The sequence below is a fragment of the Vigna angularis genome, chromosome 1 (assembly GCF_016808095.1).
Source record: "Vigna angularis cultivar LongXiaoDou No.4 chromosome 1, ASM1680809v1, whole genome shotgun sequence".
Classification (NCBI taxonomy): Eukaryota; Viridiplantae; Streptophyta; class Magnoliopsida; order Fabales; family Fabaceae; genus Vigna; species Vigna angularis.
The window spans coordinates 4,782,297-4,808,762 of record NC_068970.1 but is presented as its reverse complement, the minus strand read 5'-3'; the positions used below and the strand labels follow the sequence as shown (position 1 = coordinate 4,808,762).

Genomic DNA, 26,466 nt, shown 5'->3' with positions numbered 1-26,466 from the left:
AAATAGAAACTAAACACGCGAATTTCTATCCATTTTTTTAAATTATTTTATTATTAATTGTTCAATCCATATATCACAACTGTAATAAAACAGTTATGGATAAGAAAAAAATTATTTAGATTACTGTTTCACAACTTTTATAAAGACAAAATGGTTTTAATAAATTTTTAATAAAAAAATAATAATAAAATAGCATGAAATTATAATAAAAAAAATTGTAGTGTCAAAATATCATTATTCATATTTACCCTAAGCCTAAACTTGACCAGGAAGACCCAATAAGAGTAAAGTGGGCAATAATAGTGAGTGAAAGTGTTGGACAGAAGAAAGTAAGGCACTAATCTTCAAAAAGTTTTCTCCAGTGGAAACCACACCCACGCCAACATCATTTTCACCATCATTCTCAAACTCAACTCAACCCACTCACTCCATCACCGTCCAGAACTCAACCCTAAAATATTATCTTAAATCAACGTAGCTAATAATCAATCAGAGATTAAGCATGTGCAAAACTCACCGCAGACAGTATTAATCACGTGCAACATTCAGACCAATTGAGCTTGCAAAAGCAGAAGCATATACACAGTTGATCCTTCAATAATTGAACTTCTTTTATATTATATCAAAGTCAAGTGAAGCAAGATCATCGCCACTGCTTCCAACTATGGCGGAAAATTCCACCCTCTTTTCTCCCTACAACATGGGCAAATTCAACCTCTCTCACAGGTTGCTCACACAAACTTTTCATCACTTGCTTAGTTTTGTTAAATCTGTTATTTTTTCATGAACAAAACATTGGGGGATCTGATAATCTGAGTTGGGTTTTGCGCAGGGTAGTATTGGCTCCCATGACCAGATGCAGAGCGTTGAAGGGGATTCCAAACGCAGCACTTGCTGAGTATTACGCTCAAAGATCAACACCGGGTGGATTTCTCATCAGCGAAGGCACCTTGATCTCCCCCACTGCTCCTGGGTACTTCCACTATTCTCTTCTATTCCTATTATTTCATTTCTCTTCATCCTATTCATATTATATATTCTTCTTTATTTATTGTTGGTGGAGATATATTTTTTTCCATTCAATTTTAATTAGTTTTTTTTTTACAATTTTTTTTTTGAAAATAATTTAGTTGATAATTTCTAATGTTAAAACAAAACTTTTTGGTTTTGTACTAATTTTTGTTGCGGATCCTCAATGATTGAACTGTCAAACAACGAGTCACGGGGTGGTGCTGTTTGTGATTGGTGGTCAGAGGACTCGTTTGAATAATGGAGACCTGTTTTAATCTTTACGATTTTTTGTTTGTAACTTTAAAAAAATATATTTTTACTTGGTAATTTTTTTATAATTCAGAAAAATATTGATGCAGGTTTCCCCATGTGCCTGGTATATATTCGGATGAACAAGTGGAGGCATGGAGAGATGTAGTGGATGCTGTGCATGCCAAAGGCAGCATTATCTTCTGTCAACTTTGGCATGTTGGCCGTGCGTCCCATCCAGGTAAAGTGAACCTCATTCTCATCCACCAATTTAATCAGTGCTCATTTTGGGTCCTAATTCTTCAGAGATATCGATTGGCCTTTAAATTATTCATTGGGTTGGTTCCCTCTGATATACAACAATCTGTATTGCATAGATCCTAGACTCAAATTTTATGGTCACTACTACTTATCTAAAGACAAAACTTAAAGAGAGTTTTTTAGAAGTTTTTGGTGTGAACTGTGATTACAGTTTTGCTTGGATCATCTGAGTTAATTTTAATGTAATGCATATAATTTTGTTCTTTAATTAACTCAGTCCATGCACGACAAATAGTTAATATTTTCAGATTTTGACTTAACTGATTCTACTGAAGTGCTGGAACGTGTTAAATTTACTCTTCAGTTATCTGTTTGTTGAGTTATTCACTCATTTTGTGTCTGTGAAACAGTGTATCAGCCTGGTGGGGCTCCACCCATTTCGTCCACCTCCAAGCCCCTATCGGCGAGGTGGAGGATTCTCCTTCCCGATGGGTCCTATGGCGTTTACCCAGAGCCTCGTGCACTTAATACTTCTGAGATACCTGAAATTGTGCAGCATTATCGCCAAGCAGCAATTAATGCAATTCGAGCAGGTTGGTTTCTTAAAATCAGCAACAGCAAATGGTTTTTGATACTAAATGTAGTCGTCTCAATTAAGATATTACAGTATGTTAATGTATGTGTTCAAGTGAAGTGTCTCTGTAGTATTTAGCTGTCATTAATGATGACATTGTGTACATGTATACACACCATCTGTTTCCCTTATCTGATCTATTTTTCTTGTAACTTTGAAGAAAATAAAAAGAAGAGATAACGGTGGTGATGATATGCTGCATTTTAATTCTATTTTCAATAATAGATTTCAATTCCTAGTGAATGAAAAGTAAAGTTGACTCTAATGGGTTAAAGTTAGCCTGTGGATGCGTCTCAGTCTTATGTTATAGGTAGAAAATGTTACACACTGTTTTAATGAGCTTAGCAATAAGGAGAAATAACTGTACCATACTTCAAAACCTACAAGATTACAGATTTCTACGCCTTAAAACGGAGGTGTTGATTAGTTTTTGTGATACTTCTTAGAGGGGTTTGGCCCTTGTAAAAAGTTGTGTGGAAGATATGAAATAATTGCCTACTGTTTCTAGTAAGATAATGTTTTCTTTAAATTTTTACGGCAGTTTCAATGCAGCTGGATGGAGATTAATTACTCTTGATATTTTGCTGCGAATTCTTTACATTTCTAGTTCGTGCATGTGGGTTTGTTATATAGAACATAATTATCATGGTATATGATGAAATGTGATATGTGTGAAGGTTTTGATGGAATTGAGATTCATGGTGCACATGGATATCTCATTGATCAATTCTTAAAGGATGGAATCAATGACCGAACTGATGAATATGGCGGATCACTAGCAAACCGGTGCAGGTTCCTATTGCAGGTGGTTGAAGCTGTTGTTTCTGCCATTGGGGCAGAAAGAGTTGCTGTCAGAATTTCACCTGCAATTGATCACCTTGATGCCATTGACTCTGACCCACTTGGGCTAGGCTTAGCAGTGGTTGAGAGACTGAACAGTTTCCAGAAAAAGCTGGGCAGAAAACTCATTTATCTTCATGTTACTCAGCCTCGATACACAGCTTATGGCCAAACTGAGTCAGGTAGACCTGGCAGCGAAGAGGAGGAAGCTCATTTGATGCAGAACTTGAGAAAGGCTTATGAGGGAACATTCATGTGTAGTGGTGGTTTTACTAGGAAGTTAGGAATGGAAGCTGTAGCTGAAGGTCATGCTGACTTAGTATCCTATGGTCGTCTTTTCATTTCCAATCCAGACTTGGTTTTAAGGCTCAAACTTAATGCACCTCTAACCAGATATAACAGGAAGACGTTTTACACTCAGGATCCTGTTATAGGCTACACAGATTATCCTTTCATGACCAAAGAAACTGAGGCAAAGGACCCAAGGGCACGCCTTTAACTTTAATGTTTTTTGGCTTTTATAATTTAGATAGTCATATTTATAATTGGAATGTCTCAGTCTTAAGTGAATGTCTTTGTTCTGAAAATTTGTCTGAGATATAACTTCTTTGGCCTGTATGGAAGTTGCATCTCTGTATTTATTATTGAATTACTTTGTATAATAGTTTTAATTCCGTTCCTTCTTAATATGGTGAACTATTGTTTTTCAGCTTGAGATTAGTCATATAACCAATGAAACCTTGGAAGAGTATAATGCTATTAATTTGATAGCTTTTCTATATAAGTGACAGGATCCTCCCTAGGAAATTAGGACTTAAGACATACTTTTATTTATTTTTAAATATAATTATTATTTTTATTTCATTCAACATCTATAGTTAATAATATAGTTATTGCATTACCTTTTATTTTAATAACTATGCATGCACGCGGTGAGAGTAAGGTTTTTAAACAGGGATCTGTTCATTTTGTCTCTTTTTCATTAGTTCGCAAAAAGCTAGTCATAATTTCTTCTTCCTACATGACAAATATAAATTAATTTCTTTGTCTAGTCCCCAGTAACATTTGGTTCATATGCATGCAAACTATTTTACATAAGAAATTATTTGTTTTATATATTTTTCTTTATTTATAGCATGTGAAATATTAAAATATAAGATTTTAATAACTTTATTTTTATTTAATAAAATTATTAAATATAATAAATTTTATAAGTTTATTTTTTAAAACAAATAATATTCATTAATTCTCTTAAAAGTTTCGTAGCATATATAATTAAAATAATAACAAATTCAAATAAGTAAATTGTTAATACTGAAAATTGACGAAAAATCTTCTAAAACAAATTTAATTAATGAAAAATTTACAAAATACTTATATATAAGTGAACATATTTGGAGACAAATTCACACAATGTAATCATGCAAACTATGAATTATGTAGAATGAATTTAACAGACTATAATACATTCTGTACTTTTTCTTACGAGTCCAATTAGCCCATCATATAGTTCTTTTTTTTTTCAAATGTTCTTTAGATAACATAAATTAGACTTACAAAAACTATAAAATATATGTCACTTACCATTTTTTTTTCGAATTTAAAAACAAGACTTATAATTAAAAAATTAATAAAAGCATTTAATGGAGAGACATTATGGACTGTCTCTCGTTAAATCACAAATCAACAATTAAATAAAAAAATCAATAAATAATTCTAATAATGTAAATATTATAATATGGATTATATTAATGGACAATATTTTTTAAGATATATTTTTTTTTCAATATAATTAATTTTATTCTGATATTTGTATTTTCTTATTTAAACAAATCTTAATATTTTCAATTTTATAAATAAATTAATACCATCAATATTATAATATTTGCTAAATCTATTTTTTATTTTCAAAATTAACACACTATGGTTTTAATTCAGCGTCATTTAATAATTTCTGGATTCAAATAAAAAATATTTTTTTTTATAAAAGGTGTTCGAAACATTTGACATGGGTTGCAAAGTAAGAATAATTAATATATATATATATATATATCAATTACATTTGCAGTTACGCAATCTTGTTACATAATTTATATTATATTCCCTAAAAATAGAAAAAGTAACCATTCGGATAGAAAAATTCAATTCTATTTATTTTCCTTTCATCTATTTTTTTGTTTCAATTTTCTTCTTAACTTTATTTTCTTTTTACATAATTTATATTATATTACTTATTTTAATATCATAATATTATGTTGATTTTTATTTTATAAAATTAAAATAGTAAAGATGTAGTATCGAATAAAAATTAATTTCACACAATCATTATGCACAGGATTAAAATTACAATTATTCATGCAATGTTATATATTAAATATTTTAAGATTTAATGTATATGTAAATCTCTATTTTTGTTCAGAATCTTAGGGTCATCTTCTTCTGTGTATGGTTGAGGAACATTTTGAAACAGAAAGCATCAGAATGTTGAGGAACATTTGGAAATCATGGAGCTGCAAAATGATATCATGCAAGAGGAGAATATACAAGAAGATTTTGTTATGATGAAAGCGCAGAATATGCTCATAGAAGTGTTGTATGCCCAATAACATTTGGTTAGCATGAAACTGCATAATATTACCACAAAATTGGAGAATAGTATGATTGAAGGGCAGAGCAGAATGTTGGCGCTAATGTTCGTCAAAATTTGATAGCCATTGAACTAGTGAAAAGAATAATGGAGAAGCATTATGGCCAAAAATATGATAGTCATTAAATCTCCAATTTTTTTTTATTGATTCCTAACTTTTTTTGTGAATGAACCCTAAATAGGAACTAAATCCCTAATTCTTATATACAAATCTGTTTAACTATCTTTTTTTCCTTAAATTCAGGGCAAACTCACATGTATATCTAACAATTTGTCACGTTATTAAAATACTAACATCATCATGTCACCTCAACATTTGTTTAACGTCGTTAAGTCTAATTTAACGGTAGAAGTATAATTGTTGTAATTTTCACAAAATAAAAACTCAATTAAGACGTCGATGAAGAAGAGAACCTATTTTCACAAAATAAAAACTCAATTAAGACGTCGTCGAAGAAGAAGAAAAAGAAAACCTATTTGAGATTTTGAACGAAAATAAAAACTTACAAAAACATTAAACCATATTTTAATTATGTATCCACCACATATGTCAAATAGCTTAATAACTTTACACATCCCTACTCTTTAATATAAACGTAAAAGTTAACGAAACATTATAATACACTTTAAAAGAAAAATGAAAGATATCGAAAAATCATTTTATAATTTTAAATGAAAACAATAATAAGTATGTTTTTATATTTGAATAAAGAATAATGATAAATTGAAAGCCATATGATTTTATACAACCAATTTACAGCTATTATTATTGTATAGGATATTATTGTATAGGATGATGGTTCAAGATTGGACAGTTTTACCATAAAATCCAACTAGATTGAAAATTGCCAAGGATAATTACACTAAATATAAATATGATAATTATTAATTGAATCATTAGATTGGTATTATCTCAAAGTTGAATTTAAAATCTATAAATATAAGTTTGAGATAAATAAATAACATTTAATAAGTATTTATTACCATTTAATATATATTTATTATTAATATACTTGAATTCCTATTCACTTTGACATTAAAATATTATCTGGAATTAAATTGGAAGAACAAATAAATAAAAAGGATCTCACAAACCAAAATAATAATAATTTATTAAATAATTTAATTAAATATCTTCATTTAATATTTTATCATTAAAGTTGTAATCTGATTATATATAAAGGTTGTTATCAAAATATTTTTTTTTTCTTTTAAAAAATGATTTTTGAACACTCAAACAATATTTGACTCCTCTTTTAAAAGTAATATAATCATAAAAAGTATATTTATGTAATTGTAAAAAAACAAAAGTAGATGCTAACTTATTGTATGCATAGAATTTATTAGAATTTCAAGACGCCTTCTACTGTAGAAGAAAAACTGTGTGCAGTCAATGGCCATTTCACAGTCAAAGTCTATGAATACAAAAATCTATCAGACTATCACGGTGAAGAAATGGCAAAAAAAAAAAAAATACAGAAACTTGATTTAATTTTGATGAAGAAATTAAAAGGTATTCGTATTCTATTTCGCAAGATGTTTGAACATGTGGTAACCGACCACAGAGAGAATATAAATCACGTGGAAGTCAAACCGCGTGAAACATATGCAGCAGAACATGGATTACTATATATATGGTACCCAAGTGCGTCGTAGGTTGGCACCATTCAACATTGTCTGATTGCCACCTTCATCACTTCCTCTTCTTTCAACAATGGCAGATATCTCCAGCCTTTTTTCTCCTTACAATATGGGAAAATTCAACCTCTCTCACAGGTCACTCACTTTTCATTGCCTTCTTCTTGAATCTATACCCACAAAATCTATGAATTGAGCACTAACTGTTTGATTTAAGTTTTGTGCAGGGTTGTGTTGGCTCCCATGACAAGATGCAGAGCGTTGAAGGGGATTCCAAACGCAGCGCATGTAGAGTACTACGCTCAGAGATCAACTCCAGGTGGATTTCTCATCACTGAAGGCACTTCCATCTCTCCCACTTCTTCTGGGTACATTCTACCTATCTCTTCTCGCTATTATTATCTCTCTACTGTTGTTTAATTTAGGGATAAACAACCAATCAATTGTTCTTTAATTTTTTGTTTGTGATGAAAATTATGTTTAGGAGTATTTGAGGATTGAATTAGATCAATTTGATGAAAAATAATGGTATACCATTCGTTTATTTTGGTTTTGTTCCTTCATCATTCGATTTATTTCATGTTTTGAAAAAAGATATACAGATATCGAAAGGAGAGATGAAATATATACAAATTAATCTAGCAAAATATAATTCAAAGTTTACATTTTTCGTTTTAGAGGAAAAGCTACAAAGTATACCTTCAAATATATGTAATGCGTTAAAACATGATTTAATAATATCTCAAAAGATAAATCAATGTTAGGTAATAAATTCCAGGTTCATTGTTCTTGATTATATGAGCATGACACTAATTTATGATATTGAATATGCAATAAATTTTGGTTTGAGTTTAAATTTTATCAATTTTCAACATATATGTACAGAATCCTAAATCAGATTCAATTCAATAAAAAATCAATTTATTTATTTTATTTCAAACTCTCCGGATTTTCATTTTGTTTTCTAGTTTTTCGGTTGAGTTACACTTACCATGATTCGTGTGAGTGATTTGAATCATTGTTGAAAATGATATTCATGAAACCATCATTAATCTTTTTAATATGTGATAACTGAAACCACCGTCCATATTAATCCATTTTTTTTTCATTTTTACTCAAATCAATTTGCTTAACCAATGGTAATAATTAAGCAATTAATTTAAAAAAAATTCTGATTTTCTTTTGTAAAAAGTATATTGATAATATCGAATATTATATATTTTTAAAAAGTATTTATATTTTTTAATCATTATTCACCAAATAATGATTAACTAATATAACCGTAAAAGAATTGACATTTTTTAGCTCTTATGTAGTATTTTTGTAATTGATTATATAGTTTGGTGCACGATATGAGCAGTGAGTAGTAACTAATAAGTGGTGATGCTGATGCAGGTTTCCTCACGTGCCTGGAATATACACTGATGAACAAGTGGAAGCATGGAGAAGTGTAGTGGATGCCGTGCACGCCAAAGGCAGCATCATCTTCTGTCAACTTTGGCATGTTGGCCGCGCATCAAATCCAGGTAAGATGCATATGCTCCTTTAGTGTTCATATTCTAGGCTTTGACTCAATTAATTAATTTTTAACAGGTTATAACAACACAAATTTCACATATTTTGCATTGAAGCATACATGTATGAAAAAATGACTCTTAACTTTTCATACAGATATTTGCATCATGATAAATTCCATTCCATCCTTAATTATGTCTTTTTATATGACATTCACTTTTCAGTGAATTGTTCACTCATTTAGCACCTTAAGTGGATTTGAAACAGTGTATCAACCTGGTGGGGCTGCACCTATTTCGTCCACCAGTAAACCCATATCAGAGAAGTGGAGGGTTCTCATGCCAGATGGGTCCCATGGCGTGTTCTCAGAGCCTCATGCTCTCACCACTGCTGAAATATCTGAAGTAGTGCAGCACTATCGCCAATCAGCAATTAATGCAATTCGAGCAGGTTAATTAAGTTGTACTTTATTGTTTTGCTAAGTATAACATCTACTTTTTCAATTTTCAATGAAAAAAAAGTTATTTAGATAAATTTGATTTGAGTAAAATAGTCTTAACAAAAGTTAAGTTTTATATTTGAAAAGAGAAAGAAAGAGTGAATGACAGTATAAAATAAAAGTAAAAAATTCTTGTGTGGAAGGACGACTGTTCTTCCTATATATCTATGGTGATGATGAAATGTGACAGACTATATATACACTAGCACAGGTTTTGATGGAATCGAGATTCATGGGGCACATGGGTATCTCATCGATCAATTCTTGAAGGACGCAATCAACGACCGAACAGATGAATATGGTGGATCACTAGAAAACCGGTGCAGGTTCCTAATGCAGGTGGTTGAAGCTGTTGTTTCTGCTATTGGGGCAGAAAGACTTGCTGTCAGAATTTCACCAGCAATTGATCACATGGATGCCTTTGACTCTGACCCACTTGGGCTAGGCTTAGCAGTGATTGAGAAACTGAACAAATTCCAGAAAGAAAAGGGCACAAAACTGGCTTACCTTCATGTTACTCAGCCTCGATTCACCCTTCTCGAGAGAACCGAGGCAGAGAGGGAAGAAGACAGTGTTGATCTGATGCAGCAGTGGAGAAGGGCTTATGAGGGAACATTGATGTGCAGTGGTGGCTTTACTAGGGACTCAGGAATGAAAGCTGTGGCTCAAGGCCTTGCTGACTTGGTTTCCTTTGGTCGTCTTTTCATCTCTAATCCAGACTTGGTTTCAAAGCTGAAGCTTAATGCACCTCTCACCAGCTACAACAGGAACACCTTTTACACCTCAGACCCTGTCATTGGTTACACAGATTATCCTTTCCTGCAAAAACAAACTCATGCAAATTAAGGATATGATTGATTTTAGTTTCCTAAATTAGAGTTAATCTTTTTATTTCTGTAATTTGAAAAAATAAAATTGTTTTAATGAATTATATGTCCTTTACATTCTACATTTTAACTGCATAATATATTTCTTCTGCAAAACTGCATTTTTCTTTCAAAGTTATGATGAACAAACAAAAAAACAGAGAAGCGTCGCCTGAGAGATTCGAACTCTCGCGGGGAAACCCCATGTACTTAGCAGGCACACGCCTTAACCACTCGGCCAAAGCGACTTCTTGTCAGCTGAAATCTGTATTTACAATATATTATAAAATGTTACTTTTTGAAAGTAGAAGATATTCAAAATAATAATGAACACTCAATAGAATGCTTCAGAACTTATATATAACGTTGTAATATTTTGCAAGCATTTGGACTATTATTTATCAGTGAGCTTACTTGAATAAACAATGGTGTATATTGTTACTCTTTTGTTCGCAACTTGTAGAAAAATCAAATTATATTTAAAGAGATAAAGGAAAAACATACTTGGGCTGTTGATTACGATAAAAGATAGAATAGAAAGAAAATTTGCAAATTGCATTAGCGTAAAACATTGTTCTCATAAAATCATGTAAGGAAAAGTATTTGTTAGTATTTTTCTGGTTGAAAGTTTAAGTAAGCTCAGTGTCTACTAATTTTACAATATTTTAAAACAATAAAAAACAATTATATATAATTAATATTTTATATATCACATAAAATAATTTTGTAATTTTAAAACATATTGACTATATTTTCCTTAATCATATTTTTCTTGTTTATATTTTTAGAAAAATAATTCTAATAAATTATTAAAGATATAACAAAATATTTAATGTTTTCTTTCATTTAATTTTGAAATACAAAGGAATCATAAAACTCAATATTTTTAAGACTATACTGGTCACTAAATCGACAGTGGTTTAAAATTTAATAGTTTAGTCATAATTAAATTTGTATTAAAACTTATTTTAATATTTATATCATATCAAACAGATTTGAGTCTTATAAGATTCATCGCCTATCTATCAATAAATATTGTTAACATAATATATTACGAATTCACATTAATGTTTATTCATTTAGACATTGTACAACTATTTCTTGCTATACAATTTTTATTAAATTATTATTTTAATATTGTTAGTATAATAGTATATGAATTACTTTAGGTTCTTCCAAGAAGGGAAATGAAAAATTCTTGATTTTATAGCAAGGACCCATAGCTACACTAGCATGTGATCCTCGCTTTGTCCCGTAATGTTTGAAAAACACTCGTGACCACTTATTTTCTTTTTTGGCCTTTTTTCTATCATATATATATATATATATATATATATATATATATATATATATATATATATATATATATATATATATATATATATATATATATATATATATATATTCGTTTACAATTCTTGAATTCCTTTTTTCTAAATTCTAAAATGGGTTCCGTTTATTAATACAAATTAGTTTACATATAAATTAATTTAAGGATGTTTTATTAAACATCTTCCGGAAGACTTTTAAAAAAAGAAAAATAAGAGAAACAAAGTGAAGTAATTTTTTTAATAAATATTAAAAGTAATTTATTTAAAAAGCATAAAAATTTAGATAAAGCATGAATTTTTATAAACTGATTAATGCATAGATTTTTTTTAACTTTCTGGGAAAAACTTAGAATCATTAAAAAGTATTTAACTCAACGGATTTGAATTTTTTTTTTGAAAACATGGATAAGGTACGTGCATGGCAGCTCATCAGTAATTTGTACAGATATAAGAAACGTAGCAGTGTCCTGCAATGGTTCTCTTGGCAGCATCTCACAGACACAATCGACAAGGAAATTCAAATTATGACAGTGAAAGTGATACCAATGCCACCCTTTTCTTGAATTTGGTAAGAAGTGAATGACCAGTGTTGATTTACAATGACAGGCTTATCCTTATCAGTACTTGGAGCATCCAACAAACGTAGCAGATTTGCAATATGTTTGAGAGGTACCATTGACCAAAAGAATGGTAATTGCTAAGATGATTAAAATAAATGAAGATCTTCATTACTCTTAGTTGCGTTGCATGTCGGGGAACACCAAGTTGACCTTTTGCCAGGTTCCCTGGAAGAAGGGGAATGTATGGCAACCTCATATACATGTGCTTGCTTAATATCCACACTAACACACAAACAAGACTTGCAGAAAGGGTAGCTGTCAAAATGTCTTTTTATGCCCTTCATTTCTTTCTTTTGCTATGCTGTTGAGGACCACCATATGTTTGTCATTTTCAGATTTTCTTATTGTTTCTGGGAATGAACGTTAGATTTACAGTCTGTGGAAATTTCTGTAAGTAGAAAGGGAAAAAATGAGTGTCTATTTGGATAACATAAATAGTAAACAGAAACTGTGTCACTCTTGCAGATCATGATTGAGAGTATGCTAGAAGAGAAATTGTTGTTCAGACTCCAAATTTAGATAGAAGTTTATTATGGCAAGTACACTGCTTTTTTCAAATAGGAAGATAAATTGAACGAGTTCACCCAAAATCCTAAAGCAAACACCAAATTCAACTAAATGATAATTTTGATAGACACTATTTATTTAGTCCTTGACAATTTTACACTTTGATGCCTTAAATCCATATCCACCATTTGAAGGGTCACAAGAAAAAAAGAAACTTAGAATCTTCAAGTATCTGAGTAGGAGCAATATTTACAATTTCTTGAAAAACACTCAATAGAGTCCAAGAATAGACATTATTCCAACTTATCCATGTTATAATGTTGATTCTGACATATATAGCATTGGAAACATTACCAAAGAATGTCTCAAGCACTAAAATTGAAGAATTAACAAAAAAAAGTATAATCTATGTATCTACACTATGCTTCAATCAAATGAACCAATGAAACCCATTGGTTTTGGATGATATATACTCATACAATACAACACTGAAAACATCATTATTTTACCTTAAACCCCAGTACTTTCATTTACTGTTATCCCTGTTCCTTCGTTAGTTACTAAATTCTGCATAATATCAATATCACCTTGAGCATGGTTGTTCAATGTTCACTTAAGACAGATTGAAGCAGAATTATAAAGAACAGCATTACCAGAAAGTGATCTTAGTTTAGGTCATTACCAGTAATCACGAATGCAAAATAGAGCACTTGAAATAATATCTATCAGAGTAAAAGAAGATACTCGAAAGATGCCTGTGTTCCTTCTACATTCAAACAAAAAGTAGGTCCTTGTTATCTACGAAAAAGTTTGACACTCACATGCACCAATCCAAGCTCAAATTATGTCCTTTATGGCCATCAGTGAGAAAAATCTATCCATATCAAATCATATCGAAACAATTCAATGGCCATGGTGAAGAGAGGTCCATACCCTCCCCTCAAATTATATATAGTGTAACCAACCAAACACCTTTACTAATACTGCATCAAGTTAAGGTGAGAGCATTCCAATCTACAATAAGCGATGATTCTCATTATCTCCCTCGTTTTTTCTCTTTTCTCCTTCTCCCATGCTTCTGTCCTAGATTTCTGCGTGGCAGATCTTGCAGGTCCTATTGGTCCTGCAGGATACTCCTGCAAGAAGCCTTCAAAGGTCACAGCAGATGATTTTGCTTACAGTGGCCTTGCCATTGCTGGCAACACCTCAAATATTATCAAAGCTGCAGTGACACCTGCATTTGATGCTCAGTTTCCTGGTGTAAATGGCCTTGGCATATCGGCAGCCCGCCTGGACTTGGCAGGAGGTGGAGTTATACCACTTCATACTCATCCCGGAGCTTCAGAATTACTTGTTGTAATACAAGGAAGCATTTTGGCAGGATTCATTTCATCTGACAACTCTGTCTACATCAAAAAACTTAATAAGGGGGATGTTATGGTATTCCCTCAAGGCTTGCTGCACTTCCAAATCAATGCAGGTGGTTCTTCAGCCCTGGCTATTGTTAGCTTCAGTAGCTCCAACCCTGGTCTGCAAATTCTGGACTTTGCTTTGTTCAAAAGTAATTTCCCCACACCACTGATAGTGCAAACCACTTTCCTTGATGCTGCTCTGGTGAAGAAGCTTAAGGGTGTTCTTGGAGGTTCAGGCTAAACCATGGGTAGTTATCCATGTTAGAGACTGAACTCAAGCATGTTGTATCTCATGTTTAAGTTTATTTATCGCCTGGGTCTACATTTGGATTTAGTATGCATGTGTAGGTAGGACTCTTCTTTGAGCAAGCTTTGTAGTTGAGAATAAAACTTGAGGCGATTTGGTTGTTGTTGTGATTTTTATTGTTATCAAGTTTCAGTTGAAGGCAGATGATTTCGTACTTCAGAAAATTGAGCTGAGATGACTTTAATATGTGGCCTTTTCTCGTGTGTATTTTTATGAATAATGATTGTAAAATTTTGACATGCACTTGCAATCCAACAATGTAAAAATTTAAACTTGGCTTTTTCAGAAAATGCATGAAGCCCACTTCTTACTAAGTACAGGGGTCTTCTATTCTATACAGTAATAAGGAGTGTTTTGTTACCATAGTTCTGCTATGTTTATTCAAACTTGCTAGAATCTTAAACATTATTTTAAATAAAATACATGTTCTGTCAACCCAGTAGGTAAAAAGAAATTCAATGAGTTGTTTTAACGTATTTTATAGATACTTAACTGTTCAGCACCAGAGTGATGGGGGTGATGTACTAACAAGATAATGTCTAATGAAGTTTTTTTTACACCCTTTTCATTATTTAGAAAAAAATGTCTGACTCGCCTTTTCAAGATGCACTCCCTCTATCCTAAAACAATAGCCATTCTACTTTCTTTTCTTTCAACATAATAGTTTTTTTTAACCTTTTTAAACCACATATAATCAAAAATAATAAATAAAGTACCACCTAGAGACACAAGTAGTTGACAGCTGAAGATTTTTTTTACTGATTTTATATTAATTGAGTTTTTTTTTTACAGGTGTATTATCAGCTTCAGAGACAGTTATTTTATAATGGAGAGTTCAAAGGACTCTAAGCCAAAACTTTAACATAAAGACTTCAGCTTCATTTGGTGGACTCCATGAGTTTCTCACAATAAACAATTTATGAGAAGAAATATATTAAAAGAGTACATTCCTAGTATTACTTTTCTAAAGAAACCAGTTTAAAAAATCGATGAAACTAGATTTCTATTCTTTAATCTTATTGTACAACAAGAATACAACTTATTCAGTCCCACCCCCTTCTCCTGCTATTAGTACAAGAAATGAATAAAATATAATCTAGAAAGAAAGAAAAACCATTCATAAGTGTGGTTAGAGATGAGGTCTGCTTAAAAAGGTATGGTGTTTAATTTCTATTGCATGTATTGACAGTGTATACTCTGGCCTGCCCGTGCTCGATCCTTAAATTTAATACTGCTGCTAGGAATCTCAGTTTCTTATCCCCCCACCTTGGCTATTTATAATCTTATCCCAACAGCCAGGAAATCATAGCACCTTACCAGACAGCCGAGCACATTGCTATCTCCTCAAGACAGAAGTATGGAATATATCAGATAGTTTGTGTCTTTTGATTGTAGCTCTGCCATGACATCATAAGACAGACAACCTTGAGTGGCGTCTCTACTGCTATCTTGTTTCACAAATACATCCTGGCAGAGGATTTGCATAAAAACTTTCCTCCAGCTTTGGAAATTCTCCAGGTTCCCTTCGGTATGGAGCACCAATTCGGTCTTCGTGCAGTTTTTTGACCTTGGAGCTAAACTTTTTCCATGAAAATTTTCCTTCATCCAACTGATCAACAAGATTAACAAAATTCATCCTGCATCAACCATTGAAATAAATCAGTGAGAATGAAGAATCAGTTAACACAGATCTAAAATGCATATCATCAAATCATCATGTTCCACATAATAAAGAAACAGGTTAGGAATACATTACTTGTCTGGATTGATGGTCTTCTTGAAGTTTTCAAAGCGCCTATGACCTTGTACCGCCTTTGCCATATTTCCATCATAAGTGTAAAGAAAAACGTCACTCTTTAGGGCGACAACATAGTCTATACCGGCCAACATGTTCTGATGATTCTTGAAAGGATTCAACTCTTCTTCAGAGGACAGAGAGGAATGAGAGAAAATGTTGGGGAAATCATCCTTGAGATATTTCATACTCCCTCTTCCAAATGCATCTCCAGCTACTAGATAAATCCTGGTGTGTGATGGAAAACCCAATGCTTTAAGCAATAGGGAAGTTTCCCTTGGAGTTAATGGACAACCTCCTAGCAATCTCCTCTCAGTCCCATTAATCTCCTTCTCCTTCCAGTGACTGACTTCATATCGCATCTGTCTCAGTTCTTCATCTTCTTCTGCAGTCAAATTATGACTGCATCCTGTAAATGCAAGCATATCCTTCTCATATCTATAACAAATTGCAATAGTGTAAGGTTAGAAGTAGGATATTTATTTAAACTTGACAAAAATACAAATATCTTCTGCGTTGAGATCATCAAAGGAGTGCAAAACTAGGTAATGCTTCGGATCCTTATTCCGTGAGACAACTTATAGAATCTGATTCAGTGTACCAGTTAATTAAACTCTAAGCGCATATCATCCAAAAATATGGAAGCAGGTTTAACATCTGATTCAATCTGAAATAGACATTGATGACAATTTAATTATACAGCCAACAACTGTAGGGTCCAAATCTTTGACTTTCATTAAAAAAAAAAGCAGTTCTAAACTTGCACAAAATCTGTCCGGGTTCAAAATTTCCATGATCAAAATGGCCGAGGAAAACTTTCATGTCAATGGGTCCTTCACCAAGAAGCATGCTATTTTACATTGATCTTATTATTAATCCATGTAGGTTCAAATGAGAGATCAGTTTTCAAGGAAATAATGTTCCACTTTATGTTCTTGTCGCTAAAACAATCTAGGGAAAATCACACCACATAAGCCAGGCCTTGTAAACTGCAGAATAGGATCCTAATGTCCTGTAACTAACCTTATCACTATTCCTAGCCAAACATTGCTTGGGTGTAATTGAGTGGCACTATAATGAGTTAAGAAAATCAACTAGTTAATTACTTGTTCAAACTCATTTATTTAGTTAAACAAACAAACTCAAGATTGATATTAAACTTTCAAAAGCTCCCCTTAATCACATAAAGTTAGATTAGAAGGAAATGAAAGGTTAGGATAAGAAATAGCTCTTTAAACATGATCTACATCTCTATCTGTCTTATATATATATATATATATATATATATATATATATATATATATATATATATATATATATATATATATATATATATATATATATATATATAAACAATGGTATCAGAGCCGATGGTTCGTATTGGTGACCAGCTCAAACGAGTATAATGATTCCTGTATCAAAAGTCTTCTTGGCGAAGGGTTCCAGATAAGCGTGTCCCATTAAGGTGAATGGCGGTACGAAGGGGTACTCGTGGTTGGAATGCTTCCGCTGAAGGAGGAGTGTACCAATGTGGAAGGGACTCACCCTTGAGGGGGAGATTGTTGGGAATCCAAGTGTGAGTCTAAGTCCCACGTTGGATAGAAATGAGAAAGTAGAGCACTATATAAAGATGAGAGATCCATTAACCCATTGCCTTAAGGTTTTGAGTAGAGAGTGGTGTCAATTCCTTATATGGTTGGGCTCATATCTCATTGATGTTTGTGCCTCTCCGGTGAACCCCCTCCTCGATAGACCCAACAGATATATATATTGTTAAGAAGTGGACTTTAAGTCTAACTCAACCCCCACAACCGGAAACTGGCTTATAAGATGAAGTTTGCACCCACTTATGTACTCTAAATTGATCTTATCTCTAGTCAATATGGGACTTCCAACACATCCCATCGATAGGCTCTAACTATGTTTGCACCCACTTATATACTCTAAATTGACCTTATCTCTAATTGATGTGAGACTTCCAACATATTGTTAAGAAGTGGACTTTAAGTCTAACTCAACCCCCACAACCGGAAACTGGCTTATAAGACGAGGTTTGCACCCACTTATGTACTCTAAATTGACCTTATCTCTAGTCAATATGGGACTTCCAACACATCCCATCAATAGGCTCTAACTATGTTTGCACCCACTTATATACTCTAAATTGACCTTATCTCTAGTTGATGTGAGACTTCCAACATATATATATATATATATATATATATATATATACACATATATTAATACTGAGTGGTACTTAGTATTAAACATTATTTTTCAACGCAAAAATTTGATATATTTTATTGATCTTTGTTATTTATATATTGCTTATGAAATAAGTTATAATTTTTTTAGGACAAAATACATTTTGTATGCCTGGAAAGTTCTTAAAATACTAATTACATCTTAAAAAATTCATATTAATTTCCTCCCTCTAAAATTTAAACATATTTTATAAGTTTCTCAGAAATTATATATGGTGTTAATTATACATTTAACAAAAATTACTTTAATTGTAAAATTAAAAGGTCAAAATCGTATTCATGAAATGTTTTGGTATAATTACTATTACTAACAAAAACAAATAACTAAATAGTACTATGTATAAATTTTGATGGACAAGGAATAAAAATAATACCAGAAGTTTTTGGAAAACATATTTAATACATTTGAAATACGAAAACACACTTTCCCCTTTTTTATTTACAAAATTATGAAAATGTAATAGTCTAAAAGTTTTTAATTTCACATATCACATGTCAAACACATTTTTCTATTAATAAATAGTTATCTAGTGTTAATATAGCTATTAAATATTATATTAATAAAAAAAAATCTTCATAAAAGCATATTAATTAAATTATAAATGAACTAAACAAGCTAAGCTCAAACTTTGTTTCTTTCACAAGTTCAAGCTTTCAATTAGGCTGTTTAAACAAATGAACCACGTCCAATTTTTTTTTCACAAGTCAAACCCAAGCTTCAGGGGTTCGAAATGGCTTGGCTTGACTGTTTAACCCCTAATGTCAACCATCCCTTTGAAACTAAGAGATATGGTGAAAAGGTCTAAATAGCAATTGATAAGCAACTTGGGAGAACCATACAACAAAAGCTATTCTATGCAGTTAGATCTTAACCTCCACCCTAACCCTTCATATGAATGCATAACGATAAAAAGTAGAAGAGAGAAGAAGGAAAAAATCCAGCATACATTTGTATCAGAATATTAAATTGTAACTTGCCTCAAATGAAGGGCAAGATACGAACTTCCATTCTGTTGCATCCTAGATACTAGCGTGTTTCCAAATTCCTCAATTGGAGCTGAATACTTCAGTGCTCTGTAATTTACACGGCATCTTAGTTTCTGTATGGAATGTGGAATGTCATTATTGGCAAGCCTGGAATCGGTATGAGTGAAATAGATCACTTTGTGCTGCTTTAGGAGGGGAAGAACCTCAGTCTTATAATAAGGAACCTGTACATAAACATTATGTATATATTTAACCATGGTTATTAGAAATATAATGAAGGAGCACAATGGTATTGTGTGAAAAAAATTCAAACGTTATGATACAATGCCATTCATAATGAGAGTTGATAGTGATGTTTTCATTTTTCTTAAAAACATAACTGGCTACCAAAAAGACCATGTGGACGGATGACCAACTTCAATAAGAAAGCAAGAATCAATTAATCAGACATACTATTCCAGATTTGAAAAAGAAGTAATCGCAGTTGAAAAGTTTTTTGGACCTTGGACCAAGATATTGGAGTTTTTGGGAAAGGCTCAATTCCAGCATAAGCATGAGGTAATTTCTCAACTATGTGTACATCATCCTTCAGCATATGAATAAAATACTTCCAATCAAACAAATCCTTGAAGCCACTGCACATATATTAAACATATTAAGTTGTAGACCAGAAAGTATTCAACAAGAGAATGGCAACTCATCACTTAATAAGTTTAAAAACTATAACGAAAGGGAGAATACATGAAGGAGAGATTAGGAAAACCAGTTAGATCTTTCTGCCAACACCATTTCTATTAAAGACAAACTTGTGATAATTGTCCACAAAAAGATGTTGATTGTATGATAGCAATGGATTGCATACTTCTAAAATAATGTTACAAAAGTACCAAAGGAATAATGCTGTATTCCCACATCTCTTGGACATAATTAATCAGCCGAAGTTCTAAGCTGCTGCATGATTTGAACAAAAATAACACTCCAAGAAGGGGGTGTCAGTGACCTGGGTGAGTTGAATTTAATCTATTTTTTTACCCATCCCAAATAAATTTCATTTGGTTGGGCTGGGTTTACATTTTTTTTATCTAGAAAACACAACTCAATTCAATCATAATTGGGCATGATTGAGTTAATCATCAAGTTGAGTAATTAATATCACATTTTACTAAAAAAAATTGTCAACACTTCTCAATATCATAAGGCAACACAATAATTATAGCACATACCTAAACCATATTCATATCATAAAACATAAAAACATAATGATAAAATTGTTAAACAATTAATATTCTTATTGTATATTTATTAAGTACATGGGTTCAGTCACGGACCCATAACCCAAACCATTTCTAATTGTTTGCACTACAAAATACTCAACAAATACACAAAAATGTAATTGGGGTTGGGTTGGGTGGGTTTGTGGGTAACTTGCTTACACACGTAATCTGAATCATATATCAATTCGTACATATAATTAGCATTGATTGAAACTAAATATTGCTTTAGGCTTGCAAGAAACAAGGACATATCTAACTGCATAGTAGGAAAGGGAAAGAAAAAAAACCTATCATCAGCCCAATAGGAGGTGTGATCAAGAGAAGGAAGAACAAGCGTTGCCTTCATAATCTTAGCAACAGCAACCATATCGCATATCTGCAATCAAATGTATATTGAGAAGAAATCAGGTTATTGCAGCCAAACTTTCTATTATGTACCATCAGAAATCAACACAGCCAGACCCCAAATCTCATCTGATTCAGACCACCATTTGCATTTACTAGAATGTAGCCGTTGACCTTTGCATCTAGCTCTGGCAAAAGAGAATGTCAAAAGTGAGAAGAGAAAAATCTTGGAATAACCTATTGCATGACAAGAGAAAGAAGTATACTTGATAATATAACTTCATACTTTTACGATTACTTGGAAGATCTATGCATTGGGTGAAATTGTCACTGTTGGGCTTAGACCAGATCCCTGGATCCTAAATAAAAAGCAGACTTTTATAAACGAAAAGGCAAAGACATGTTTGAATAGGCCTATAAATTACCCTTTTTTCCATTTCATGTACTTCCTTGAATCATTTGAAAACCAAACATAATTAAGTCAATAAACTTGAGATACAGATTTGAGACTTACTTCAGCCATGGCAGTATGGCTGCCACCTACTCCCGTTGCTAATGTTTTTAATGTTCGTTCAACATCACTTGCTCCCCCCCTATATGCATAACCAAGGGAGCTTTTGTCCATTAGATTTAGACTAGCAATGGAGTCAGGCAGTTCCTGATAAAATGGTAAAATAATTTACTAGGTAAGATAAGAAATGCAAACACAATCCCCACACCCTACAAATATTAATGTTGTAACGCAAAAGGATACAAGCACCTAGTCGGAAATCGGATCATGATATATCAATCTACTTCTTAATCTCTACGTAGATTATTTTCACAATGGGGTAGAATAAGAGTAGCTGTCTATGGTTAACAGCCATAAATTCACAGCCTAGTGCAAAAGACGAGGCTCCCACAAAGTAGACAGAGTGCAGCACATAAAAATCAAAACTAAACTTAATTGGGTTTTCCTCTTTACTTTAAGTGTTAAAATGATAAAATATTATGTAACAGTTAAGAAAGTGGGGCTCCCCTGCTATTCCAAACAACCCAGTAGCTCACAAAAAATCAGATAGTTTCAAACACAAAAGTTGATAACTAGTACTCACAAAAGGACTCAAAGAAAAAAGCACAATTGCCCAGTTTCAGAACAAGTTGCAAATGAAAAGGTTGAATAAGAAATCCCATTATTTTAAGGAAATTATACTGTTTTGCACCTGAAACACAAGATTTCCTATAAATCACACCAAAATTTCAAATTAAAAAATATCAACCTGAGTTCTAGATCGGATGAAAGAAAATCTAATTTAAGTAATTAACTCGAACCTTCTGCAGCAACAAAAATAGATCCACAATAAGCATAATAAATAAACAGAGTCTCCACTCAAAAACAAACTAATAAACACTATAAAATTCAGCTCCTTTCCCAAGTTAAATATTGACAGCAGTCTTCCTAAAACTTGAAGAACTTTCATCGCAGTAAGAAATTTACAATAACATGATCAAAGAATGTCGATTGACAGGAGGCAGTAGCAGAGTAAAATATGATGCCAACTAACCAACCTTATCTGATTGAGCTCTTTCAATGGCAGATCCAAGCCAGCCAGTGGCACATATCTTGAGAACACCAATGAAGATGCACAACCCACAGAACGCCAAGAACATCAAGTGCCCAATTTTCTTCTTTTCCCTAAACCCCAAATCCTCAACGATGGAAGCAAGGGGCTTCTTCAACAGCCCCCTCACATGCACTCTCTGGGTCACGTGATTGTGACTGTGCCTCCCCACTGGAACACCCTCCGACGCCTCTTCCGATCTGGGCGAGTTGATTTGGAGCTCAACCTCACCGGAGCCGCCGTTGGAGTTGGCGCCGTCAGTGTTGCGCTTGAAGGAGTGGGCGCGGCGAGTCATTGGGCCGGAGAACCGCGGGCTGTTGACTCGCTGGGACACCCCATCGGAAGCGTTGTGATGGTGATTCGATTCGGAGAATATCGCCATTAGAGTTACACCCAAGCTTTTTCTGCACTTGTATTTGTACTTGTAGTGCCTGTATTATACTTCTAATAATAATGATGATGATTAGTTAATTTGGTTATTATTTATTATTAAAATATCATTTCAAAGACCAATTCAGTAATAAATTAATAAATATTTTATTATAAAATTATAATATTTAAAATTTATTAAAATTATAAACCAACTCAGATTTATTAATCTTTCCGTAACAAATAGTTGATTTTTCTTAATAATGACTATTTTTTTCTCTCTCCCCTTTATTACGCGTCCTGAACTCCAGACATATATACACTGCTTCATAGGTTGTTCTTAGTCTTTTCTCTTCTTCTTGGTAAAGAGAATTAAAAAAAAAAAAACTCAATTTATGGAGTGTAATGATTCCTGTTCCTAATCATTGCATGGCTGCTTCTATATTTAAGGAAAGATGTTGGTTCTGTTTTGCGTTTGTTTTTAGTTGTAATTAATTAAGAATGAGCTAATAATAATTTGACTTATTTTAATTTGCAACAAAATTAAATTTCTAATGGTTACATATCTGTAACTGTTTCCTATACTCAGTTAAACGAAAAAAAAAACTAATTCCTTTCAACTAAATTTAACGTGGAAAAAAATAACTATTTCCTTATTGACATTTAAATTTATTTACAATTATTATATTTCTATATTTAAAAATTAATCAGTATTTGTTTGTTTGTGTCTCATAATTAATTAATATAATAAGAGACAATTATTTTTTATCATTACTTTTTAATATTTGTTACTTTTATATAAATTTGTAACTAAATAATAGTGATATTGTGGTAAGGAATAATTAATGCACTGTATAATTTTAAAAAAGTAATAAAAAAACATCCCTTCTGAAAAAAGTATTATATATAGAAATAGAAAAAACATTTTGAAAGTAGATACAGTGATGATATTTAATATTATATGTTTATGGATGATACTTATCGTATACTACAATTTAATTTTTATCTAAATATAATTAAATTTATTTATCACAATAATAAAAATTAAAATCTAAAAAACACGGCACAAAAACTAGTTAATTTATATACTTTTTCAAAGTGAAATTGTTATAAGTTTAATGGAGCTTATTAAATCTTACATTTTAATATTTGAAAATGGGTATTTAAGAGTGTCGGTGAAGAATGAATATTGAATAATTGCATATAAAAGATTAAGTGAAACTAACAGCATATAATTGCAGCCTGTAATTGACAACCATTAATGCATTCTTAATTTAATTCTGAAATTATGTGTGTGGTGTTGTTAGCTGGATGAACCTTTCAGACACGCAAACTGTATAACAGACATTGAACATGTTTTTTTGACTAACAAAACAACAAATATTCACTTAATTAGGTCATATAATTCAAATTTCGCACCCAATTTTTAACTTACAGTGTGCTCCATTTTTATTTTACTTTCTCATTTCACTACAAAACCAGTGTAAACGTGTGACGACGAAGATTCCAAAAGGAATTTTGGATGCATTATTTAAATATTGAACCACCTTATCACTTTCATATTCAGTGGTAAAAAATAATGCTCACTTTTCTCAAAATCCTTCTTAGTTTTGTCAAACGTTGTCAGTAGACAACATCCATCGTTCCGATTCACTTTCACATTGGACAAATCATAAGTGCCCTACCAAACGGTTTCCGAGTAATATTAAATGCAAAACGTGAGGTCAATTTAGCGAACTCGTTAACTATTATATATGATAAGCCAAAGTTTATCTAATAATATATGGTATATTGTACATAGTTAAGTCACTTGTAACTAATAAAATAATTTTGATTTTGTGATTTTAACAATATAAAAAAAAATTAATCTTAATCTAATACAGTGCATTAATTATATGCTTTACTCTCGAGTTATAACAAATATGTACATCTATTATTATTATTATTATTGTGTAAGCTATATAATTATAGAATATTTAATATGTTAATGCAAATTTGAATTGGTGTAGAAAATATTTTATAATTAATGGTTTCTCGAAAGTCTTTAACAAAATTCAGTATCAAATTTGAATATATTAAAACACAAGAAATTATATTAACTTGTAAAGAATATTGGAAAGGGGTGCGAGAGAAGGTAGGTGAATGGCATACCTATGGTGTTCCAGCGAAGCCTCCCAATGAAAGTGGAGAAAGTGGTGGAAGAATATGACACAAAAACAACCACGAAGTCTAAACATGGTAGAATAGAAATTCCGCATCACAATATTTTTTTTTTCTACTTATTTTCTTGTTGTCATGAAAGAGTAATATTTTCTTAATAAGATACATCAAATTTTTTTTTTTATTATAATGTTTTAATGTTTGAGAATAAAACTAAAAGAGAAAAAATAATTTCACTTTAAGATTTTTTTTTGTTTCATTCCTAAATTGCTATTAATTTTTCTTTTAAGTTAAAGAGAAAGTTATTGTAATCTTTTTTCTTTAGTAAAAATATATTATTATCTATTATTTATTCTGTTTCTTTTTTTATTAATAATTATAGAGTTTGATTATGAGAAATGTATCATAGGACCGTCTGGTCAATTACAATTTGGATGGTCAATTATAAGTCGTCAACTTAACTACGACTTAGACAGTTAATTACCAAGATATCTGGTCAACTATAATTCCAATGATCAACCACCACTCACATAATAAGTCATTGAGTTTGAACAATCATCTAACATACTGGACAAAACTAATCTGTTTAAACAGAACCAAAGTACATCAATCCTAAAAACCAATTAATTCAAGGCTAAAACCTGATTTTTCATGTTTCAGCTGAATTTAATCAAAAGTTCATCACAAAATCTATAAATAAATGTTTAATGTAAGAGAGTGAATTGTGCATTAAATATAACATTCATTGTTATTTGTCTAAGTTGATCTGATTTTGACATTAAAGTACTTTTTGCAGGTACCATCAAACTTGGACCTCAAACGACACGTCAAAGACAGTACAATTGACCTTGACCTCACACTTAAAACAAAAAAGAAATAACAAATTGTTACTTATCTTTATTGTTATTAATTGTAACCTTTGATGAATTTTGTGTATCCCATAAAGTTTTTAATGGTGAAATTATCAGGATAAAAACAAAGACTTGGATTGTTCTTACAAAATGAGTACTTACTTGTTAATTTTGATTTGTAATAAATTAGAGAAAGAGTAGAGGCCATAAATGATCTTTGATCATTATCTCACAATAACATTAAGGGTTAAATATGTTTTTCGTCCCTTAAGAATCACACGATTTTGGGTTTAGTCCCTACTCGAAACTTTGATTGCTTTTAGTCCTCATAGTTTTGAAACTATTACTATTAGTCCTTAAAATTGAACGGTGTTAACTTTTGTTTGATGTGGCAAACAGCGATGCCACGTCTTATGCCAGCTTCCCTCTTCACTCTATGCCACGTTGCTTTTCTTTTTATCTGGCCAATAAGAATCTGACACG

At 31.7% G+C, this 26,466-nt stretch overlaps 4 protein-coding genes and 1 non-coding gene across 5 annotated transcripts; 3 read left to right on the top strand and 2 right to left on the bottom strand.

The window, feature by feature from the left end:
- The first annotated feature begins 270 nt into the window (after nt 1-270).
- LOC108338315 (12-oxophytodienoate reductase 3) lies at nt 271-3,704 on the top strand. The gene is made up of 5 exons (XM_017575114.2): nt 271-726; nt 833-973; nt 1,371-1,501; nt 1,932-2,114; nt 2,833-3,704. The coding sequence occupies exons 1-5, from the start codon at nt 665-667 to the stop codon at nt 3,492-3,494; spliced, it is 1,179 nt and encodes a 392-aa protein (XP_017430603.1). The 5' UTR covers nt 271-664; the 3' UTR covers nt 3,495-3,704.
- Nucleotides 3,705-7,264: 3,560 nt separating this feature from the next.
- LOC108338316 (12-oxophytodienoate reductase 3) lies at nt 7,265-10,242 on the top strand. The gene is made up of 5 exons (XM_017575115.2): nt 7,265-7,418; nt 7,508-7,648; nt 8,676-8,806; nt 9,063-9,245; nt 9,506-10,242. Exons 1-5 carry the CDS (start codon nt 7,357-7,359, stop codon nt 10,138-10,140), a joined length of 1,152 nt encoding a protein of 383 aa, XP_017430604.1. The 5' UTR covers nt 7,265-7,356; the 3' UTR covers nt 10,141-10,242.
- Nucleotides 10,243-10,326: 84 nt separating this feature from the next.
- TRNAS-GCU (transfer RNA serine (anticodon GCU)) lies at nt 10,327-10,408 on the bottom strand. The gene has a single exon. It is a non-coding gene; the product is annotated as a tRNA-Ser (tRNA).
- A 3,083-nt stretch (nt 10,409-13,491) lies between these two features.
- On the top strand, nt 13,492-14,491 carry LOC108337455 (auxin-binding protein ABP19a). Its single transcript, XM_017573985.2, has one exon. It carries the CDS (start codon nt 13,645-13,647, stop codon nt 14,269-14,271), a length of 627 nt encoding a protein of 208 aa, XP_017429474.1. The 5' UTR covers nt 13,492-13,644; the 3' UTR covers nt 14,272-14,491.
- Nucleotides 14,492-15,314: 823 nt separating this feature from the next.
- On the bottom strand, nt 15,315-23,037 carry LOC108338578 (O-fucosyltransferase 35). Its single transcript, XM_017575533.2, has 9 exons — nt 22,551-23,037; nt 21,517-21,660; nt 21,289-21,361; nt 21,120-21,190; nt 20,945-21,033; nt 19,886-20,018; nt 19,375-19,607; nt 16,094-16,570; nt 15,315-15,974 (listed from the first exon to the last, which is right to left on the bottom strand). The coding sequence occupies exons 1-9, from the start codon at nt 22,983-22,985 to the stop codon at nt 15,782-15,784; spliced, it is 1,848 nt and encodes a 615-aa protein (XP_017431022.1). The 5' UTR covers nt 22,986-23,037; the 3' UTR covers nt 15,315-15,781.
- Nucleotides 23,038-26,466: the final 3,429 nt, after the last annotated feature.